At 37.2% G+C, this 17,257-nt stretch overlaps 2 protein-coding genes across 5 annotated transcripts; one reads left to right on the forward strand and one right to left on the reverse strand.

Moving 5' to 3' along the window:
• The first annotated feature begins 326 nt into the window (after positions 1-326).
• On the forward strand, positions 327-8,217 carry LOC108994998 (BTB/POZ and MATH domain-containing protein 2-like). 2 transcript variants are annotated; one of them, XM_018970454.2, is made up of 5 exons: positions 809-1,143; positions 5,045-5,102; positions 5,198-5,546; positions 6,806-7,082; positions 7,782-8,217. In XM_018970454.2, exons 1-5 carry the CDS (start codon positions 921-923, stop codon positions 7,961-7,963), a joined length of 1,089 nt encoding a protein of 362 aa, XP_018825999.1. In that variant the 5' UTR covers positions 809-920; the 3' UTR covers positions 7,964-8,217. The 2 variants fall into 2 exon arrangements, with proteins under 2 accessions (XP_018825997.1, XP_018825999.1); XM_018970452.2 differs by lacking the exon at positions 5,045-5,102 and having other exon boundaries at positions 327-1,143.
• Positions 8,218-9,204: 987 nt separating this feature from the next.
• LOC108994997 (mitogen-activated protein kinase 15) lies at positions 9,205-16,953 on the reverse strand. Of its 3 annotated transcripts, none has more exons than XM_018970450.2 (10): positions 16,089-16,953; positions 14,505-14,913; positions 14,211-14,338; positions 13,996-14,055; positions 12,156-12,305; positions 11,875-12,030; positions 11,583-11,794; positions 11,024-11,125; positions 10,754-10,905; positions 9,205-10,039 (listed from the first exon to the last, which is right to left on the reverse strand). In XM_018970450.2, exons 1-10 carry the CDS (start codon positions 16,110-16,112, stop codon positions 9,771-9,773), a joined length of 1,662 nt encoding a protein of 553 aa, XP_018825995.1. In that variant the 5' UTR covers positions 16,113-16,953; the 3' UTR covers positions 9,205-9,770. The 3 variants fall into 3 exon arrangements, with proteins under 3 accessions (XP_018825995.1, XP_018825994.1, XP_018825996.1); XM_018970449.2 differs by having other exon boundaries at positions 10,745-10,905; positions 16,089-16,948; XM_018970451.2 differs by having other exon boundaries at positions 10,745-10,905; positions 14,505-14,926; positions 16,089-16,948.
• Between the last annotated feature and the right edge of the window lie 304 nt (positions 16,954-17,257).

Below are 17,257 nucleotides of genomic sequence, written 5' to 3' on the forward strand. Positions count from 1 at the left end.
CTAATCATCCACCTAAAATATTTTAAAAGCTAATAAATTAATAATTTCAAATTGTGGGCTCATAAAAATTGAGGCTGTAAATGGAAATACAAATACAAATAAATATATTTGATGAAAAATATAATGCTAGTAATATTAAAAATTAAAAATTATTTAGAAAACCACATTCACGTAATGTATATTGAATTAAAATTAAAATTTTCTTCTTTTTATTTTTACAAAAAAAAAAAAAAATTAAAGTTTTCTATCACATTAATAATATTACGGAGATATTATTTTGCCATCGGTGGGTTACAACTTACGAGTGTACTTCAAAAAAAAAAAAAAACTTACGAGTGATATGTAGAATCCTCGTTTGTTTGCCAACTGAGAAAAAAGAAAAGAAAATCCCATCCCATTTCCGACACGCCTCTCTCTCTCTCTCTCTCTCTCTCTCTGTGTGTTAAATATCATCAGCCATCGACAATCCCCCCACACAAATCTCCAGAATATCATAAGTTTCCCACCTTAAAACCCACACATCGACCCTCCCCCAATTCATTTTCATTCCCCACAAATTTCCAATCCACATCATCTCTACTGAATTCATTTCCGTCCTTCGGAAACCCCAATTCCCCCTGTCCACCCACCAAGCAATCGGAATCCTTTTTCTCGCATAACGAACGAATTCTTTTTTATTCTTTTTATTGAAATAAGTCATCATCAAAATTGTTCGGTCTCTCGGTTGATGGGCACAATCGAAACTCGCAGAGAGTTTATCCACTCCAAACCCTCGTCGTCACCAACGTCCTCTTCGGCCTCCACGTCGCGCACGGAGACCGTGAATGGGACCCACGAGTTCAAGATCAAGGGTTACTCACTCGCCAAGGGCATGGGGATCGGCAAGTACATAACCTCTGACACCTTCGCTGTTGGGGGCTATGCCTGGGCCATCTACTTCTACCCGGACGGAAAGAGCGCTGAGGACAACGCCGCCTACGTCTCCCTATTCCTCGCCCTCGCCAGCGAGGGCACCGACGTCAGGGCGTTGTTCGAGCTCACGCTCTTGGACCAGAGCGGCAAGGGAAACCACAAGGTCCACAGCCATTTTAATCGTATGCTCGACGGCGGGCCTTACACCCTTAAATATCGTGGAAGCATGTGGTACGTTTTTAGATTTCATATTTGGAAATTAGTGTTTTGGAACTACTTTTCTTGATTCTGAGAACAATTATACGATATTATGGTCAAAATTTGGCTGCCTTGGTTTCTTTGGTACGTTTGGTTAATGCCAATGCAATATGAATTTAAAGTTTGGTTGTTTATTTTTTTTATAAGTAAGAAATTTTATTGAATCGAGTGAAACTAGGCAATGCTACACATAGGAAGTATACAAAATGAGACACCTAATTACATTTTATAAAGGTAGACAAAAACTCATGAAAATCCCGCCCTTTAGTACAATAGCAGAAAACCACTGTAAAAAAAAAGAATACAATTAAATTCCAGATTTTTCCCGCTGCACGCTCCTTGTTGTTTTTTTTTTTTTATATAAGTAAGATATAAACTTTATTGATGTGAATGAAATAGGCATATACCTAGTACACAGGAAGTATACAGTTGAACACCTAGATACATTCTAAGAGTGTTAAACTAAAGATAGGAATTCATGAATATCATCCCCATTTAATACAATAGCTGAAAACCAAAGCAATAAAGTGTGCAGAAAATAATTCTTCAGCTCCATCATTGTTCGTTCCTTGTCTTCGAAGCAACGCATATTCCTTTCCGTCCAAATACACCACATGATACACAACGGAATCATTCTCCAAACTGCTCCCACTTGATGACTGCCCTGCAATTTTCTCCAACAACCCATCAACTCCACCACTCTCTTAGGCATTACCCAAGCCACACCGACTCGTCGAAAAATCTCATCCCACAACCCTCTTGCTACGTCACAATGCAGTAAAAGATGATCTACCAATTCTCCATTCTTTCTACACATGTAACACCAATCCAGCACAACGCATCCTCTCTTCCTCAAATTATCCGTGGTTAAGATCTTCCCAAGGGCGGCATTCCAAACAAAGAAAGCAACTCTAGAGGGCACTCGAGACCTCCAAATGTTCCTCCAAGGGAATGAGGTGTGATCCTGTGAAATCAAAATTTTATAATACGCTTTTACTGTGAATTTCTTATGATCCTGGAACCTCCATTTCAAGCTGTCTTGTTGTGCCATAGTAGACCCTAAAGAATGTAACAAGCTGAAAAAATCTGAAACCATAGATAATTCCCAATCATGAATATCTCTATTAAACATAATATTCCACTGATGCAAACCATGAGCAAATAATCGCACTTCTGCCACAGAAACCTTCTTGTTAACTGCAATACGATATAAAGCTGGAAACACCCTTTCCAATGCATGATCTCCACACCACACATCCCGCCAAAAACTGATTCGGTTACCCTCACCTGCGACAAAACGAATATGATTTACTAAAATAATCCACCCCTTCCTTATAAATTCCATAGCCCCACTCCATGCCCCCCTCTCACTTCTTTAGAACACCAACCACCCCAATCAACCCCATATTTAGCATCTATTATTTCCCTCCACAAAGAACCCCCTTCCATATGATATCTCCAAAGCCATTTCCCCAACAACACTTTATTAAAAGTTCTCAAATTACACACACCCAACCCCCCATACTCAACTGGAGAACATACTGTCTTCCAATTAACCAAATGAACTTTCTTCTCCTCCCCTAAGCCTCCCCATAGAAATGCCTTGAAGAGTTTCTCAATTCTATTCACCACCCCTGCAGGCATAGGAAAAAGGGATAAAAAATAAGTTGTGAGGTTTGTGAGGGTACTCTTGATAAGAGTGAGACGACCCCCTTTCGATAGATACACCATTTTCCATCCAGCTAATCTTTTCTCTATCTTTTCTACCACCCCATCCCATATAACTCTACTCTTGAAAGTAGCACCTAGCGGAAAACCCAAATATTTCATTGGGAACGAGGACACCCTGCAACCCAGAAGACTTGCTAGATTGCGTATATTAGGGACCACACCCACCGGAACCAATTCAGACTTGTCAAGGTTCACCTTAAGCCCTGATACTGCTTCAAAACAAAGTAATAATGCACGCAAAGTTTGGACCTGACTCCTATCCGCTTCACAAACAACAGAGTGTCTTCTGCAAAAAGGAGATGTGAAATGATACAAGAGCTACCAGAGCCATTTCCCACCTGAAAACCAGATAAAAAACCCCCACTAACAGTAGCCTGCAACATCTTGCTCAACGCCTCCATAACTATGACAAAAAGAAAGGGAGATAACGAATCACCCTGTCGCAAACCCCTTGAACTATAAAAAAAACCAGCAGGAGTGCCATTAACTAGCACTGAAAACCAGGCCGTTGAAATGCAAAAACGCATCCAAGAAATCAACCTGTCTCCAAAACCTATCTCCTTCTTGTTGAAACACCTATCATTCATTTCCATCCATAAACACCACATTAAGCACAAAGGCATCATCCGCCACACTGCTGTCAGTTGAGAGCTATTAAGATGCCTATTCCAGCATGCTAGTAGATCCGCCACACTCTTAGGCATAACCCAACACAGCCCAGCTCTACTAAGAATTCCAGCCCATAACTCCCTAGCCACGTCGCAATGTAAAAGTAAATGATCAATTGACTCCCCATTCTTTTTACACATGAAGCACCACTCCAAAACAACCATACCACGTTTCCGTAGATTTTCCACTGTCAAAATCTTCCCAAGCACAGCTGTCCATGTAAAAAAAGTGACTTTAGATGGCACATAAACCCTCCATATGCTCTTCTATGTAAAAGAGTTAGGCTGTTGGACTATCAAAACCTTGTAAAATGATTTAACAGTAAACTTCTTGCTCCCCGTATGTTTCCACAGCATGCGATCACTCCCATTACCTCCCAACTTCACTGAATACAAGTAGCTGAAAAAGCCTTCAAGCTCATCAAGTCCCCAATCCTGAGCATTTATAGTGAAAGTAACATTCCAAAGTACAGTCCCTTTTACATGAGACAGCACCTCTGTAACTGCTGCCTGCTGGTTTCCAGCCAAGCTGTAAACGACCAGAAAAACAGTGTAAAGAGGTCTCTCGCCACACCATACATTGAACCAAAAACGGGTTCTTGCTCCCTGACCCACCTCAAACTTGGTTGTTTATTTTGTGTAAAGAGAACAAGAAATGTGACTGTAAAAGCTGGTTTATTGGATTTGGTTTATGTTAAACAAATTACTCAAGTGAGAATACATACTATCTCGAAGTCTGAATGGCTACATATTCAAACTATAAGCTTCTTTCTCTTTTAATTTGAAGGGAAAAGGGTTTGCACTAAAATAGTCGCTGTGTTTAAGGATCTGAGATTTTGGCTCATTCATGGTCATTCTAGTTTGAAACTTTTGCTTGTTTCATAGTAACTAGGATATCACTGACACAGTTGATATAAATACCGAAGAATGAATAATAAATATTTTAAATATGTGGCAGCTAGTCTTAATAATTCAGAGTGATGCAAACACTGATATTGAAAGACAAGCTAGTGCACAGGTAAAGGAGATTTTAGGAGGGTTGAGGATTTGAAGCCAAGGGGCAATGATTCTGTTATCGTGGAGGGGCCAAAATCCATCTGGAAGGATATTGAAATGTTCTCTATATTATTTTAGTAATAAATTTCAATATCAGCGCAAAGGTAATATTATATAAAAATGATGAGAGTAAGGGGGTTTTTTTCTTGGGGAGGGGTCAAACTTTATGGCTCCCATGAGTCCAGCTATATCAAAATTTATGGCTACTGCATGCTTGAATATTTGTGGAGATCATATTTTGTTTGGCAAGTGCTGTGCATCTAGTCTAAAGGCATACATAAATGTGCCTACCTTTTATTTGTGTGCATGCATCAACATTCACCAAAATCTGATCATTACGACATTGGAGTGACCTTTTAATGGTTTGAGAAAGCATCATCTACTGAGAGCAATGCGTTAATATTTTGTGGGATTTGCAGAATCTCTTGGAGAGCAAATTGTTCTGTTCATCTTGTCATCATGGGCAATACCAGTCTGGTATCCCTATTCTTGGTTCAAATTTTTGTTAGTTTTGCAAAAATTTCAGTGGATGATAAATAGAATTAAACAGCTGTTGCTTTTGGATCTTGCAGGGGTTATAAACGCTTCTACAAAAGAACTCTCCTCGAGACATCTGACTACCTGAAAGATGATTGTCTCATAATTCACTGTTGTGTTGGTGTTGTTAAATCACATACAGAGGGACCGAAGATTTACTCTATAACAGTGCCACCTTCTGACATTGGTCAGCATTTTGGGAAGATTTTAGAAAGTGGAAAGGGAGCTGACGTCAGTTTTGAAGTTGATGGGGAAGTTTTTGCTGCCCACAAGTTGGTGCTTGCAGCACGCTCGCCTGTGTTCAGGGCTCAACTTTTTGGTCCGATGAAAGACCAATACAGTCAGTCCATTAAAGTTGAAGACATGTTGGCTCCTGTTTTTAAGGTTTTTCCCCCTCTCTTTCTCATGTTTTTTTTCCTTCTTTTGTGCTCATTTTACTCTTATGAATTTATAACATATCAGATGTGTGCATAAGTTAGATTGTTGGGAAAAAGATGTGATTACTGGTTGTCATCCTAGGAGAAATAACTTTATTAATTTTTTCCTGCTTATTTATAAATAACTGTCTTTATCGTGCTTGTATATTGTTTTTTCCCCTGATATTTTCAATTCTATTATTACATGGCACATTCTGTTCATTTTAGGAAAGAACTGATCATTCCTAGTCATCAAGATTTTGACAACATCAATTGTTTCTTCTCATGCCTATGTGCTCTCTGGTGTGTATATGTTTGGTTTTCTCAAATCCTTGTAGTCTTCATGCTAATTTGGCTTTTACAATTACATAATAATGTATGTGCTATAGCCATGTTTGAGCTATATATAGTTACAACTGAAATTCCTTAGAATCCCTTTTCAAGCCAGTTTCACCTTGTATACAACCAGTGTGGGACTTAGCACATGCACACATTCACAATCCATTTATCCACCCAGCATGAGACTTAACACACTTAAAGAATCTTGGCATCACAATATAACAATATAACAAATTGATTCTCACAGTAAAACAATATAACAAATGGGATTTCCCAGAAAACCCATTATAATGTCCTCATTATATTACTTGGGCTATGCCTATTATCATCAATAAAAATCTTATTTACTGATAAAAAAAAATAATGTCCTTATCATGATGCTTATTTCCCTTAAATGCCTTTTTCTTTTTCCAGTTTTTTTTGCTTTCATTGAGCATCAAAAGCTGGGAAATAGAAGAATAGATGTCCGTTTTGTTTCTCCATAAGCCTAAGCATTAAATGTGAATGATGAACTCCTTTGTGGGGGTTTGCAGGAAAAGTTGTAGTTTCGTACCATTGTGTTGTGTTTTCTTGCTACAAAATAATGAAATTTATAAAAAGTGCTTAATATATATTTTATGTAACTGACAATAAGTATGCAGCTTTTTTTACAATACGTGCATACAGATGTTTTGGTTAATGAATATGCATGGTCTACAACTGCTCTAACTTTCTGTGCTTCACGTAGTCACTTAATAAGTTAAATTATTAAGTGCTTTTTTTCCTTGGTGTGTATCCTTTGGGTGAATAATTGGATTCTATACAGAAGGACTATATTTATGCATGAATTCATCTGGAATTTTCTTCCAAGGCGCTGCCCCTGTACACCTTTCTTACTCTGTCCTGCAGGTTATACTCTATTTCATATACTGGGATGCACTACCAGACATGCAAGAGCTTTTTGGTCTTGACTCTAAGTGGGCTTCTTCACTGATGGCCCAACATCTGCTCGCAGCAGCAGACCGATATGCCCTTGAGAGGCTCAGATTGCTCTGTGAGGCTAAACTTTGTGAGGATGTTGCCATAAACACTGTGGCGACAACATTGGCCTTGGCAGAGCAGCACCATTGTTTCCAACTGAAAGATGTATGTCTCAAGTTCATTGCGTCGCCTGAAAATTTAAGAGGTAGGCTTCTCAGCACGACTTCTTAGTTCAAAAGGCTGTTGTAAATCTACAAGGAAGACATGCTTAGGTCCTGACCCAACTAACTGAACAATATGGGCTCCTCACATGAAATGATTCTGAAAACCAGGCTAGTGCCTGATATGTAAGCAAGATGCGTTATGCTAAACTTTACATGGGAAACTCAATAAGTAGATTTTCTCTATATTGACGAAAAAACTTATTAATGGAAAGCACTAAAGTTTTTTAAGCTTTATGTGTAATTTATTTGAGAGCTGTTTGTTTCTATATTGCTTCATTTATTATTTGATTGTGAGTCCCGTTGTGGAGAATTTTATGCATTGTTTGTTAAAAACAATATGCACCTTATGACCAATTTATGCATGGTCTGGTTTAACAGCCAATGTTCTGAAACATAATACGTGAAGTTGGTTCGGTGTTAACTACTTGAAAGTCTTTCAATTAGCATTTCTACTACCGTTTTAACGGCCATCTGGCTGAAACCAGTACAATAAGAGGTCTTTTCTGATGATTCAGCAAATTTCTGTCCTGCCATGTTTGGCTAACATGCATATATTGCATTTGCTTTGTTCTTGAATAATAATCTAAATTAGGCAGTTTTTTCAGTGGATTTTATTGTTTAACCTATTTGCTTAAGGAATACATAATTGGTGACTTACGGGGCGGATTTGTTGTTTTCAGCTGTGATGCAGACAGATGGTTTTGAATATTTGAAGGAAAGCTGCCCTCTTGTCCTCAGTGAATTGCTGCAATATGTGGCCAGGATCGGCAAGCATTCTGTCAAGGCTCGTGCCTACCATAATGAGCCCTACCTAGACGGGAGTGATGTCAATGGGAGGCGTGTGAAACCGAGATTATACTGATTTAGGATTAACATTTAGAACATCTTTCGTTGCAAAAATAAGAAAAGATTTTGTTAGGATTCAGCCATTTTTGTAATGCAACGACAATTACTGATTTCTGAGCGGGGAAAAGAATTTGATGTTTCTGGTCCATTTAGTGTTTGGTTGTTGCCTTGGGGTAAAAAACTCTGTAATCCGAAGGTTCAGCAGACTGATTCTGTCATATATCTTGTGTGCTATCGCTGTGCAGTTAAAAAATATGGTGTATTTTTCCAGTATTGGGCTTCCGTTTATTGCTTGTTGCAAATCTGCCTCCGACACCTTGCAAAAATTAAATCAAATCCCTAACATTGTTCCCATTTTCTCTCTGCACAACTGAAACTCAAGCCAAAAAAAAAAACCCATCTTGTTGGAAACAGATCAGGCTTCTTCCCTATTTTTCTCCAATTTTCTCCCTTTGCCGATATGTGTGGGGTTTATGCACTGTCGTTGGTGCAGTTTCCATCAGATTTTCTTCTTCTATCCTCCAAAAAAAGACCTACAGATCTCGGTCTCCAACCTTGGCATCATAATTGTCTACATAAATTGTATCAAAATAACTAATCAGGATGGCTCTCCCCCTTGGTTTTAATCGTGTTTAGGAATAAAATTAACGTACGAGTGTCAAACTGCTACATACCCTTTAAGAATAATGTAAGACTCAAAAGCATTATTCTGTTTACTATTTTGGTCCCTTATAATACCACGTTTATATATTTAGTTACATTGGAAGTCCTTGTCCTGCATTGAAAATCCTTGTATAAGTTATAACCAATGAATTCCGAGTTCCAGCCCAGATGAATGAACAGACTGAACACTGAACAGTAGGTTAAAAACGTGTTGAGTGCAAACTTAACAAAAAATAAAGAATAAAAACAGAGCATTCCGCGTATAGATATATAAGGGATTTATGCATAATGTCTCATGCGAAGAACTTTATTGATTGATTTATTTATTAATCTTCATTTTTCTTTTGTGGGGACAAAAGTCAACAAGTCTGTAAATTTTGAGGGAAAAAGACGAAGAAGGAAGAAAACTTGAATAAAAAGGACAAACTACCATTTTTATTCAAGTGCAGGAACCCAAGAAGCGAGAATGATGAAAATCACCGTCAAAAACTCTGGCAAAGAATCATACAATTAGTTGAACCCCACGAGATGCATATATCAGCAGGCATGTCTTTTCTTGAAGAGGGAGGGCTCATGTAGAGTCAGCAATTTAAGTGCAAATAAATACAGGTACCAAATATGTATAACAGAAAATTTCCATCTGTCAATCTAGTCACTGTCACAAACAGCTCAAGATGTTCTGGTGAATAAAGATCCCTATTTGGAGCACAAATAACTAAGGTCAACTGATACAATCAATATCACAGTTATGAAGAACCCACAAAGAGATTAATTTCTAGAGTCTATCAAAGAATGAGAACGAAACAAAAGAACTTCCAAGTCAATCAATAGCACTGCCTTCTTCTCATTCATGGCTACACACATCTGCTGAATCTTGGTTTCGGTTATGGTTATGAATCAGAGAATAAGGATAAGAGTCATCGGGAACCCCATGTAAATGTCAAGATATAGATGCAAATTGCAACTTTTAGCCAGCCAATCACCGAAAAAAGTTGCACTTCCCAAGCACCTATGCTAGTTCATAACACTGATCGAATACAGTTATCAAAGCTGAGAGTTAATTTGGCAGAACAATCCATGATGAGTGGTAGATTTTCCCCAAAACTCGGTTGGATAATATCTATAGTAGGCAGATCGGCACAAAATTAACATGACCAATATCAATACCAGTGACCTCCAGATCCACCTTGAGCAGCAGCGACTTTCCTTGCCATGTACTTAGAACTTTCAACCCCATCGTCTTCACCCCTCTCATTCTTACAGCTCGGGTTTCTTCTTGGATATGAGCCGTTTGAAGCAGAATATTGAGTTGTACCAGATGGATTTCTAACCATCCTCCGCTGTTCAAGAGCTTCAGCTGCTGCTGCTGCCCCACAATTGTTGTACCGCAACACTGAACCAACAACTTTACCAGGCCTTGCAGCGACTCCTGTAGAGTAATCCGCTTATAATCAGAGTTGGTACACTATGTTCTTATAAGTCGAGTGCCAATAGTGTAAAGCTATGCGAGGATCAAAGGTGGGACGGGGAATGACGAGCAGCAATTTTAAAGTTACAGCTTTGGAGTAGTACTTGCTTATCACAAATGTATTCAAGTTCAAACATATGCTTAATTGAATTCATTCAAGTTGGAGCATATTCTTAGCTGTCATGCCCGTCAATACTACTAAGAAAAAAATTATAAACCAGTTCTAACAAGGCCTAGTAAATAGGAGTATTTCTAAGCACCTTGAATTCAGAGGCAACATAGGTGTGTATTCAAGACATAGTCATCTTGAGAATTATTTAACGTATCCAAGACTAATAGGTACCCCTTCAAAAGCTTACTATTGTAAGATGAGAGGCCTATGACAGCTGTATTCCAACATTACCAACTTTCTGTGGCTTCCAGATTTAGAAAAATACCAATCAAAACAGAAGATTAAAGAAATGAAAACTCTTCAGGGATAGAAGAGACGTCAGTATGCACAAGCACACGTATTTGTCAAACATGGGAGAAAAAGAATTAAGAAAAAGTTTCCAGAATATTTGTTCACACTTTGATAACACCATTCTACTCAAACGTAAAGAGAGTGAACATGGAAATCATTACAAAAAAAATGTAAATATGAGCAATCAGATACAGAATACACACCGTGGATACCTTGAGGAACTTGTAGAGGAAGCTGTGTCATAGGGATCCCACAACTCCTGTCCATATGAGCCTTCTCAATTTCTTTGATCGAACACTTGGAGAGATCATCTGCAACATCTGCGGAATTCTGTACCGCATTATCTGAATATAATACACATGTCCTGCAGGCACAACCCCTTTATTAGCAGACTAGATAATGCAAAATAAGGAAAGTAGGCAGCTCAACAAAAAGGTTTTAGGAGGAAAAAAGAGAGCCAAAAAGGAATAGTAGTAATGCACCTCGGTAATGATGCATGTTGCCTCTCAGGTGGAGCAACAGTACCATCTTTTCCATAATGCTCCTCAAGATAAGCAAATTGCTTCTTAAAATGGTCAACAGCACTGCATGAAGAAACATATTAAAATTTAATTTATGAAACCATTGACAAATTCGTGCAAACTTGAAAAGATTCTGAGCTAAGTTTGGTGGCATGACATCTTTGAAATTGGATTTGATCATCAATATGAATTTATCGAATTTATATTCTAGAATCACCAAATCCAGAAATCAATTTAGCTGAATTCTAACATTCCATAGTACATTAAATTTCAAGAATATAAAAAACAAAGCCAGGATGTTAAAGGCATGCGCTTTCGAATGGTAAAGGCAGAACCATGGCACATTTAACCATAAGCATAAAAAATGCCCAAGTTGCTCAAATGATATAAGTAGTGTGTATTCTAATCTTCATGGCCATAGGCAAGATCAACATGATGATTTGAAATTGTTTTGCATAACCACTAAACAAGGGTCAGAGATTCATACGAAAAATCTGTACTCAATTTTCTATAAGAATACCTTGGATACATAAAGCTTGTTGGCTCTGCTCCCTCCAAGTACTCTTTCAGCATCTTTGGATGATACTCCAGAATCTCTCGATATATAAGCTCTCGTACATCTTCCTTGGTTATCCTTCGTCTCTCGAATTCAAATTCCATCTTGGTAACTGGTTGAGCTGAAGGCTCCCTCTCAACCTTGGCCAAGCCCTTAAAGTATGGATCAGCAAGAGCCTGACAACATGAAACACATTATGCTCCCTGAGAAGAGAAGATAGATTGTAAAATAAGAGAAGATTGATGAATATTTTTACCTCTTCAGCAGTAGGTCGATCCTTGGGTTCAAATGCCAGCATTCTTTCTAATAAACGAAGTGCAAGTGGATCTGCATTTGGGAACTTCTGGGAAAAAGGGATGGGCTTCTTCTTCCTCATGCTGCTTAAGTATCTCCGAGCCTTTTCATTGCGAACCTGTTTGTATAATCCCAGCGGTTAGGGAAATATAATCCGTATGGATGACGACATGCAAAAGAACAATGGTGCATAATATCATACTCTAATCCATATTAGGAATAAGTTAATCACAACATACAGACCCTGGCAATGGCTTCAGCAGATGGTGTTCCCAACAGCTCAGTCATTAGATCTAATTGATGAACTACATTTTTCCCAGGAAAAAGAGGTTTTCCAGTCAAAAGCTCAGCAAAGATGCATCCAATGCTCCATATATCTATTGCTGGTGTATACTGAAAACAACATATACTATGATCAGGAGAGGAGATTGAAAAATTTATAATGGCATAGAAACAGTAAGCAGAAATATCATTTTAAAAAGCAACTGTTTTATGGGCATAACAGGAACCAGAGGTAAGGTGATTTCAGGAATTGTGAAATTGATAATTCTCGGTATTAGCTTTTTCTGGGAAATGATCTGTATGGGTATCCAACCCTTCCCAAAACATAGTTTATGTCAGTCAATACGGGCATATAAAAATACTGTAAAGGGCTTTTGCATAAACCCTTCGGAGTTATTGCCTCAACAGATGAGAGCTCAGGTTTTCTTCTTCTTTTTTTTTTTTTTTTTTTTTTTTTTAATAATGTCGGGAACCTCTCCAAGGAAATGGCCCTTCGGACCCACCCTTGCAGAGTAAACCCAGGTTTTTTCTCATTGGGTGTTATAATTACTGGTTCAGGGGATTGTAGAGCAAGCTCAATAGTCTTACCAATTCTTCCAACAGGAACATTTATGCCTAATGTTTCCAAATACATGTCATGTAACCCACCTATCAAAAAATGCATCCCATGTACCCAATTGCTGGACACTTTCAAGACTTCAGCATGTTTCTGTTTCCTAAGCTTCACATATTACTGGGCATTACACATAGACATGCAAGTACATAACCAACATCCCTGAGACTGTTTAACATAGTTAAGCAGAATGTGGACCAAGCTCATTCTTCTTATCTTATTGAAAAGAGAGGATTTGCTTGGGCTTGGAATTGAGAGATGACAGCCTTTACATGGAGGTCTCCCATGGGACAACAAACATCAAATAAGCATAGGCATAATCGCCCGGTCATACATGTTAAAGCACATGTATACAATGTATCTCAATTAATTCCCTAAATGCGAGCAGAGCTTAGTTTGTTATCTAATAAATTAAATAATTATTAGAAACACACAATGGTCTTGACTTTCAAGTAACTAAAAGAACACTCTACAGACAAAGATTCAGCTTCAAGCCAGGCACAACCTTTGAGAAAAGGCAAGACTCTTTCTTTTTCTTTTTTTCAAAAAACCTCGATTACATAAAGAAAAAGTGAGGACTGAATGCCTAGCCTGATAAACTGAAACTCTTGCCTGTATAACTGCAAATGTAATCACATCCCTGCAGAGGCATGTTATCCAGTAGTTAAAACCTTTAAAAATACAGTTCTCTTTAAGCCAACAAAATGCATAAGGCTACACATGAACAATTGGTTGAGTTTGTAGTAAAACTTGCTTATATGTACCATAATTCTATCTCAAATACAAATAATGGTGTGTCATGTACGTTGCCTGATTCTTAAAAAATTTCCAGATCTAGAGATAACCCTGTAAATGAAAGGCATAGTCCAAAAGAAAAAGAAAAAGAAAAGTAATTTCAACGAACGCCAATCCACAGAAGCAGCAATCTGAACTGCATAACACAAATCTAACTAGTAAGAAAAGCACAAAAGTAAAATGTACTGAAGTTAAAAAAAATTGCTTGAAAAAGAAAGAAAAGAGAGAATGAGATGATGAACAAAAATATTAGACAAAAATTTTTTGAAGATAGACAAGAATGATAATGACTCAATAATTGACTCAATAATTGCAACAGAAGAAGAATCAATATCTCTGAGGAAAAGATTAAGCAACTTCCAAGCAAAAGCAAAGAGGTAATAATTATTGCACCTTTGAAAAAAAGGATCCACACAATTCAGGAGCCCTGTACCATCGTGTTGCAACATAGTCCTACAACATGATAATTACAAATAATCAAATTGGATAGAGATATTGGCTAAAAACCAACACTTTGTGAATCGCATACATAATGCTTCCACAAGTTCAATTACAAAAAATTCACAGAAGTTTGGGAGGAAAGAAAAAGAAAAAGGAAAGAAAATTACCGTCCAGAATATAGCAGTGGGAGTATCATTAAAAGCTACTCTCGCAAGACCAAAGTCACAGACTTTGAGTTTGCAGTCAGCATTTGCTAAGATATTTTTGGGTTTTAGATCACGGTGAAATACATTTGCTACAAGAAAATTAAACATTAAAGAGGAAAAAATCAGTCCTGAAACCATGATAACAAAATTAGCAACTCCTTACTGGTATAAACATTCTGAAGTATAGCCAAAAAATTATTATACCGGCAACATGTAGCTAGAAAAATTTCTACAGTTAAACAAAATGATTATGACCTGTGTGTATGTACTTCAGGCCACGAAGAAGCTGATAAAGAAAAAACTGATAATGTTCTGGCGTCAAATCATCATTTGCTTTAATAACCTGGTGTAAATCAGACTCCATGAGTTCAAAAACAACATATATATCTTTGAATTCCCTCCTGGAAGGCGGTAAGAGGATGTGCTTGATCTCCACAATGTCTGGATGACGCAGGAGTCTAAGAAGTTTAATCTCACGAAGGATGCGAGTGGCATCAGAGACATGTTCAAATATGTCATTTATTTTTTTAATCGCAACCTTTTCTCCCGTGTGTGTGTCATATGCAGAGCAAACAACGCCGTAGCTTCCTTTCCCAATAACTTCCTCAATTCGGTACCTGCTACCCTCACCATATTCCGTGAAAAAATCCACTTCAACCGATGACTGCATTACAATACTAGATCATGAAATTTTATCACCATGACACCATAAGCAGAAATACAAAATGCAGTTGATATGTTCTGCAACATAATTCATTTTAAAAAAATACCGCTGCTAAACATAATTTATAACCAGATAACATATGTACTACTGATATTAGAAATTAGCATCAACAACATTTAACTTTGATATCCCACATACTAGTTCACCTAGAGAGGAAACAGCAATTGCAAAACCATTGATGGTCATCATATTTAGTATTTAAGAACTGCTTTGGCATCCAGCATTATCCAATGCTACATTTACTGTTTAACTTAATTTGCACACATGACGTATTGCAAGTGGAAGAAGAAATATTTGGCCCTATATGTTCAACCTTACAAATCGATCGCTAGAATGCTTCATGAGTTGGTATATAAGAGTGTCAGGCATTTTTGTCAGTCATTCGGGAAGGAATTTGATCTGATATAGACAGTAGAACCGCAATAGATGGAAATGGAATACAACTCAGTGGATCACTGCTGGTTCTCACAACCAGTACAATAAATTATTATTTTGCAAGATAATATAAATTCATGAAATGGCAGAAATGAAAAGGAAAAGGGAGAGGACGAGAATATGGTATTAGAGGTCACTTATTTACAAGACCCAAAATAAAAAGACAAGTCGCACACAGTGCGTAACTAAAGTCTGAAAACCTAGATAAGTAGTATCTCACACCAGATAACAGTTTCAATCCCAAACTAACCCTTAAATAATGATATAGCATAACATGAGAAATAAAAAAGCCAGCCATTCAATTGTCATATGACGAGTATTCTTGTGGGACCTCCCACAAAACTGCAATGGGGACATAGCAGCTGGCACAGAAGCTGAAAAATGAACATGACAGGTTGTTCCATTCGATCCAGACACAGGAATCATAAGCACAACATAACAAGCAGCCCAGTACAAATGGACCACAACAAATTAGAGGACAATAATGAATTATAAAAAAAGAAAATAATTCATATTTGAACAAGAGCGATTTGGTTGCAATTAATTTGATTCCCTTTAAAATTAGATAAAAGAAATACAGAAGCAATTCTCGAGACTTCAACTCGCATAATCTCAAACCAATAACAGGAGCCAATATACGCACATATATAACTGTATACACCAGAAATGAGTAAATTTACCTTTTTCCTCTGATCAGGCTGCATCTTTGCAACAGAGCATTAAAGTCCTTCAAAGCAATAAACCAATAGGCGCAGCTAAGGCCTTGACTTCACACTCAAAACCCAGATCAAAATCCCAAAAGTTAAACCAAATTCACCGAAATTTCAATCGTTCAATGTCCCAGAAACCCAAAATACCTTAAAAAACTAAACTGGCACACTAACGTCTAGATCAACATGGAAAAAATTGAAAACAATAACACAAGCGACTGAAGCCCAATTTCAAAATTCGTGGTTGTGAGAAAAAAGCAAAAGATGAAGCTCAAGAAAAGGAAAACCCAGTAGAGTTTAAAAGCAAAATACAAACTTTTGGGGTTGAACTAACGAATAAAGACTTATTGTGGTACCTAAACCGAGCCTAGTAAAGAAGAAAGGATAGGAACGTCGATTGGCCAAGAAACCTGGCGGAAGCCTCTAAATGTAGCTGGAGACGAAGATGTTACAGATCATGCATAGAAGTGTGAGTTTTTCAAAGATGGTTGTCTAAACTTAGCTGGATAAAAAAGATTTAACTTTGGCGGATCAAAAAATGGCGAAAGTCTCAAACGCGTTGAGGAAATATAAATATATATTTATTAATATATATATAGTTTGATATATAAGAGGAAAGGTGGTTTCCAGAGCAGAATGGAAGTGCTTTTCTTTTGGCGCTGAAAAGCAGGAATGGAAGTGGCAGATTAATCGTGGCTTGCAACAGGAAACTCTGATTGAAAAGTGTTTCAGGATCCCAGAGGTGCAGAGAGAGACCTAGAGGGTGGAAATCTCAGAAAAATGTACTTGAAGTAGAAGGCTCTTGAAGGAGAGAGAGACAGAGACAGAGAAGGAGAGAGAGAGGGGAAAAAAAACAAGAAGGGACGAAATGGAAATTATTTAATTAAATAAAGTAATGGAAGGAGATTAAAAAAAAATCCTATTTTTTTAATTTTTATTTTTAATCATTTTTTATATATCTTTAAATATTTTTAAAAAATAAAAAATATCAATTTATTAATATTCTCTTCATTAATAATTAAATAAAAAATAAAAATTTTTGACCTTATTTAGATTGAGAAGTAAATTCATCTCATCTCATTTTATTTTATTATTATAATTTTTAAATTTTTATATAAAATATAATAAATAATTTAATT

This window comes from Juglans regia, chromosome 7 (genome assembly GCF_001411555.2).
Source record: "Juglans regia cultivar Chandler chromosome 7, Walnut 2.0, whole genome shotgun sequence".
Classification (NCBI taxonomy): Eukaryota; Viridiplantae; Streptophyta; class Magnoliopsida; order Fagales; family Juglandaceae; genus Juglans; species Juglans regia.

What these genes read in the sequence shown, in the direction of transcription:
- LOC108994998 (XM_018970452.2), top strand. Translation starts at nt 728, where the DNA reads ATGGGCACAATCGAAACTCGCAGAGAGTTTATCCACTCCAAACCCTCG. An exon ending in AAATATCGTGGAAGCATGTG is followed by an intron (nt 1,144 to 5,197) that starts GTACGTTTTTAG and finishes TGGATCTTGCAG; the next exon opens with GGGTTATAAACGCTTCTACA. An exon ending in GTCGCCTGAAAATTTAAGAG is followed by an intron (nt 7,083 to 7,781) that starts GTAGGCTTCTCA and finishes TGTTGTTTTCAG; the next exon opens with CTGTGATGCAGACAGATGGT.
- LOC108994997 (XM_018970449.2), bottom strand. Translation starts at nt 16,112, where the DNA reads ATGCAGCCTGATCAGAGGAAAAAG. An exon ending in CCTGAAGTACATACACACAG is followed by an intron (nt 14,339 to 14,504) that starts GTCATAATCATT and finishes ATTTTCTTGTAG; the next exon opens with CAAATGTATTTCACCGTGAT. An exon ending in ATCGACCTACTGCTGAAGAG is followed by an intron (nt 11,795 to 11,874) that starts GTAAAAATATTC and finishes TCATGTTGTCAG; the next exon opens with GCTCTTGCTGATCCATACTT.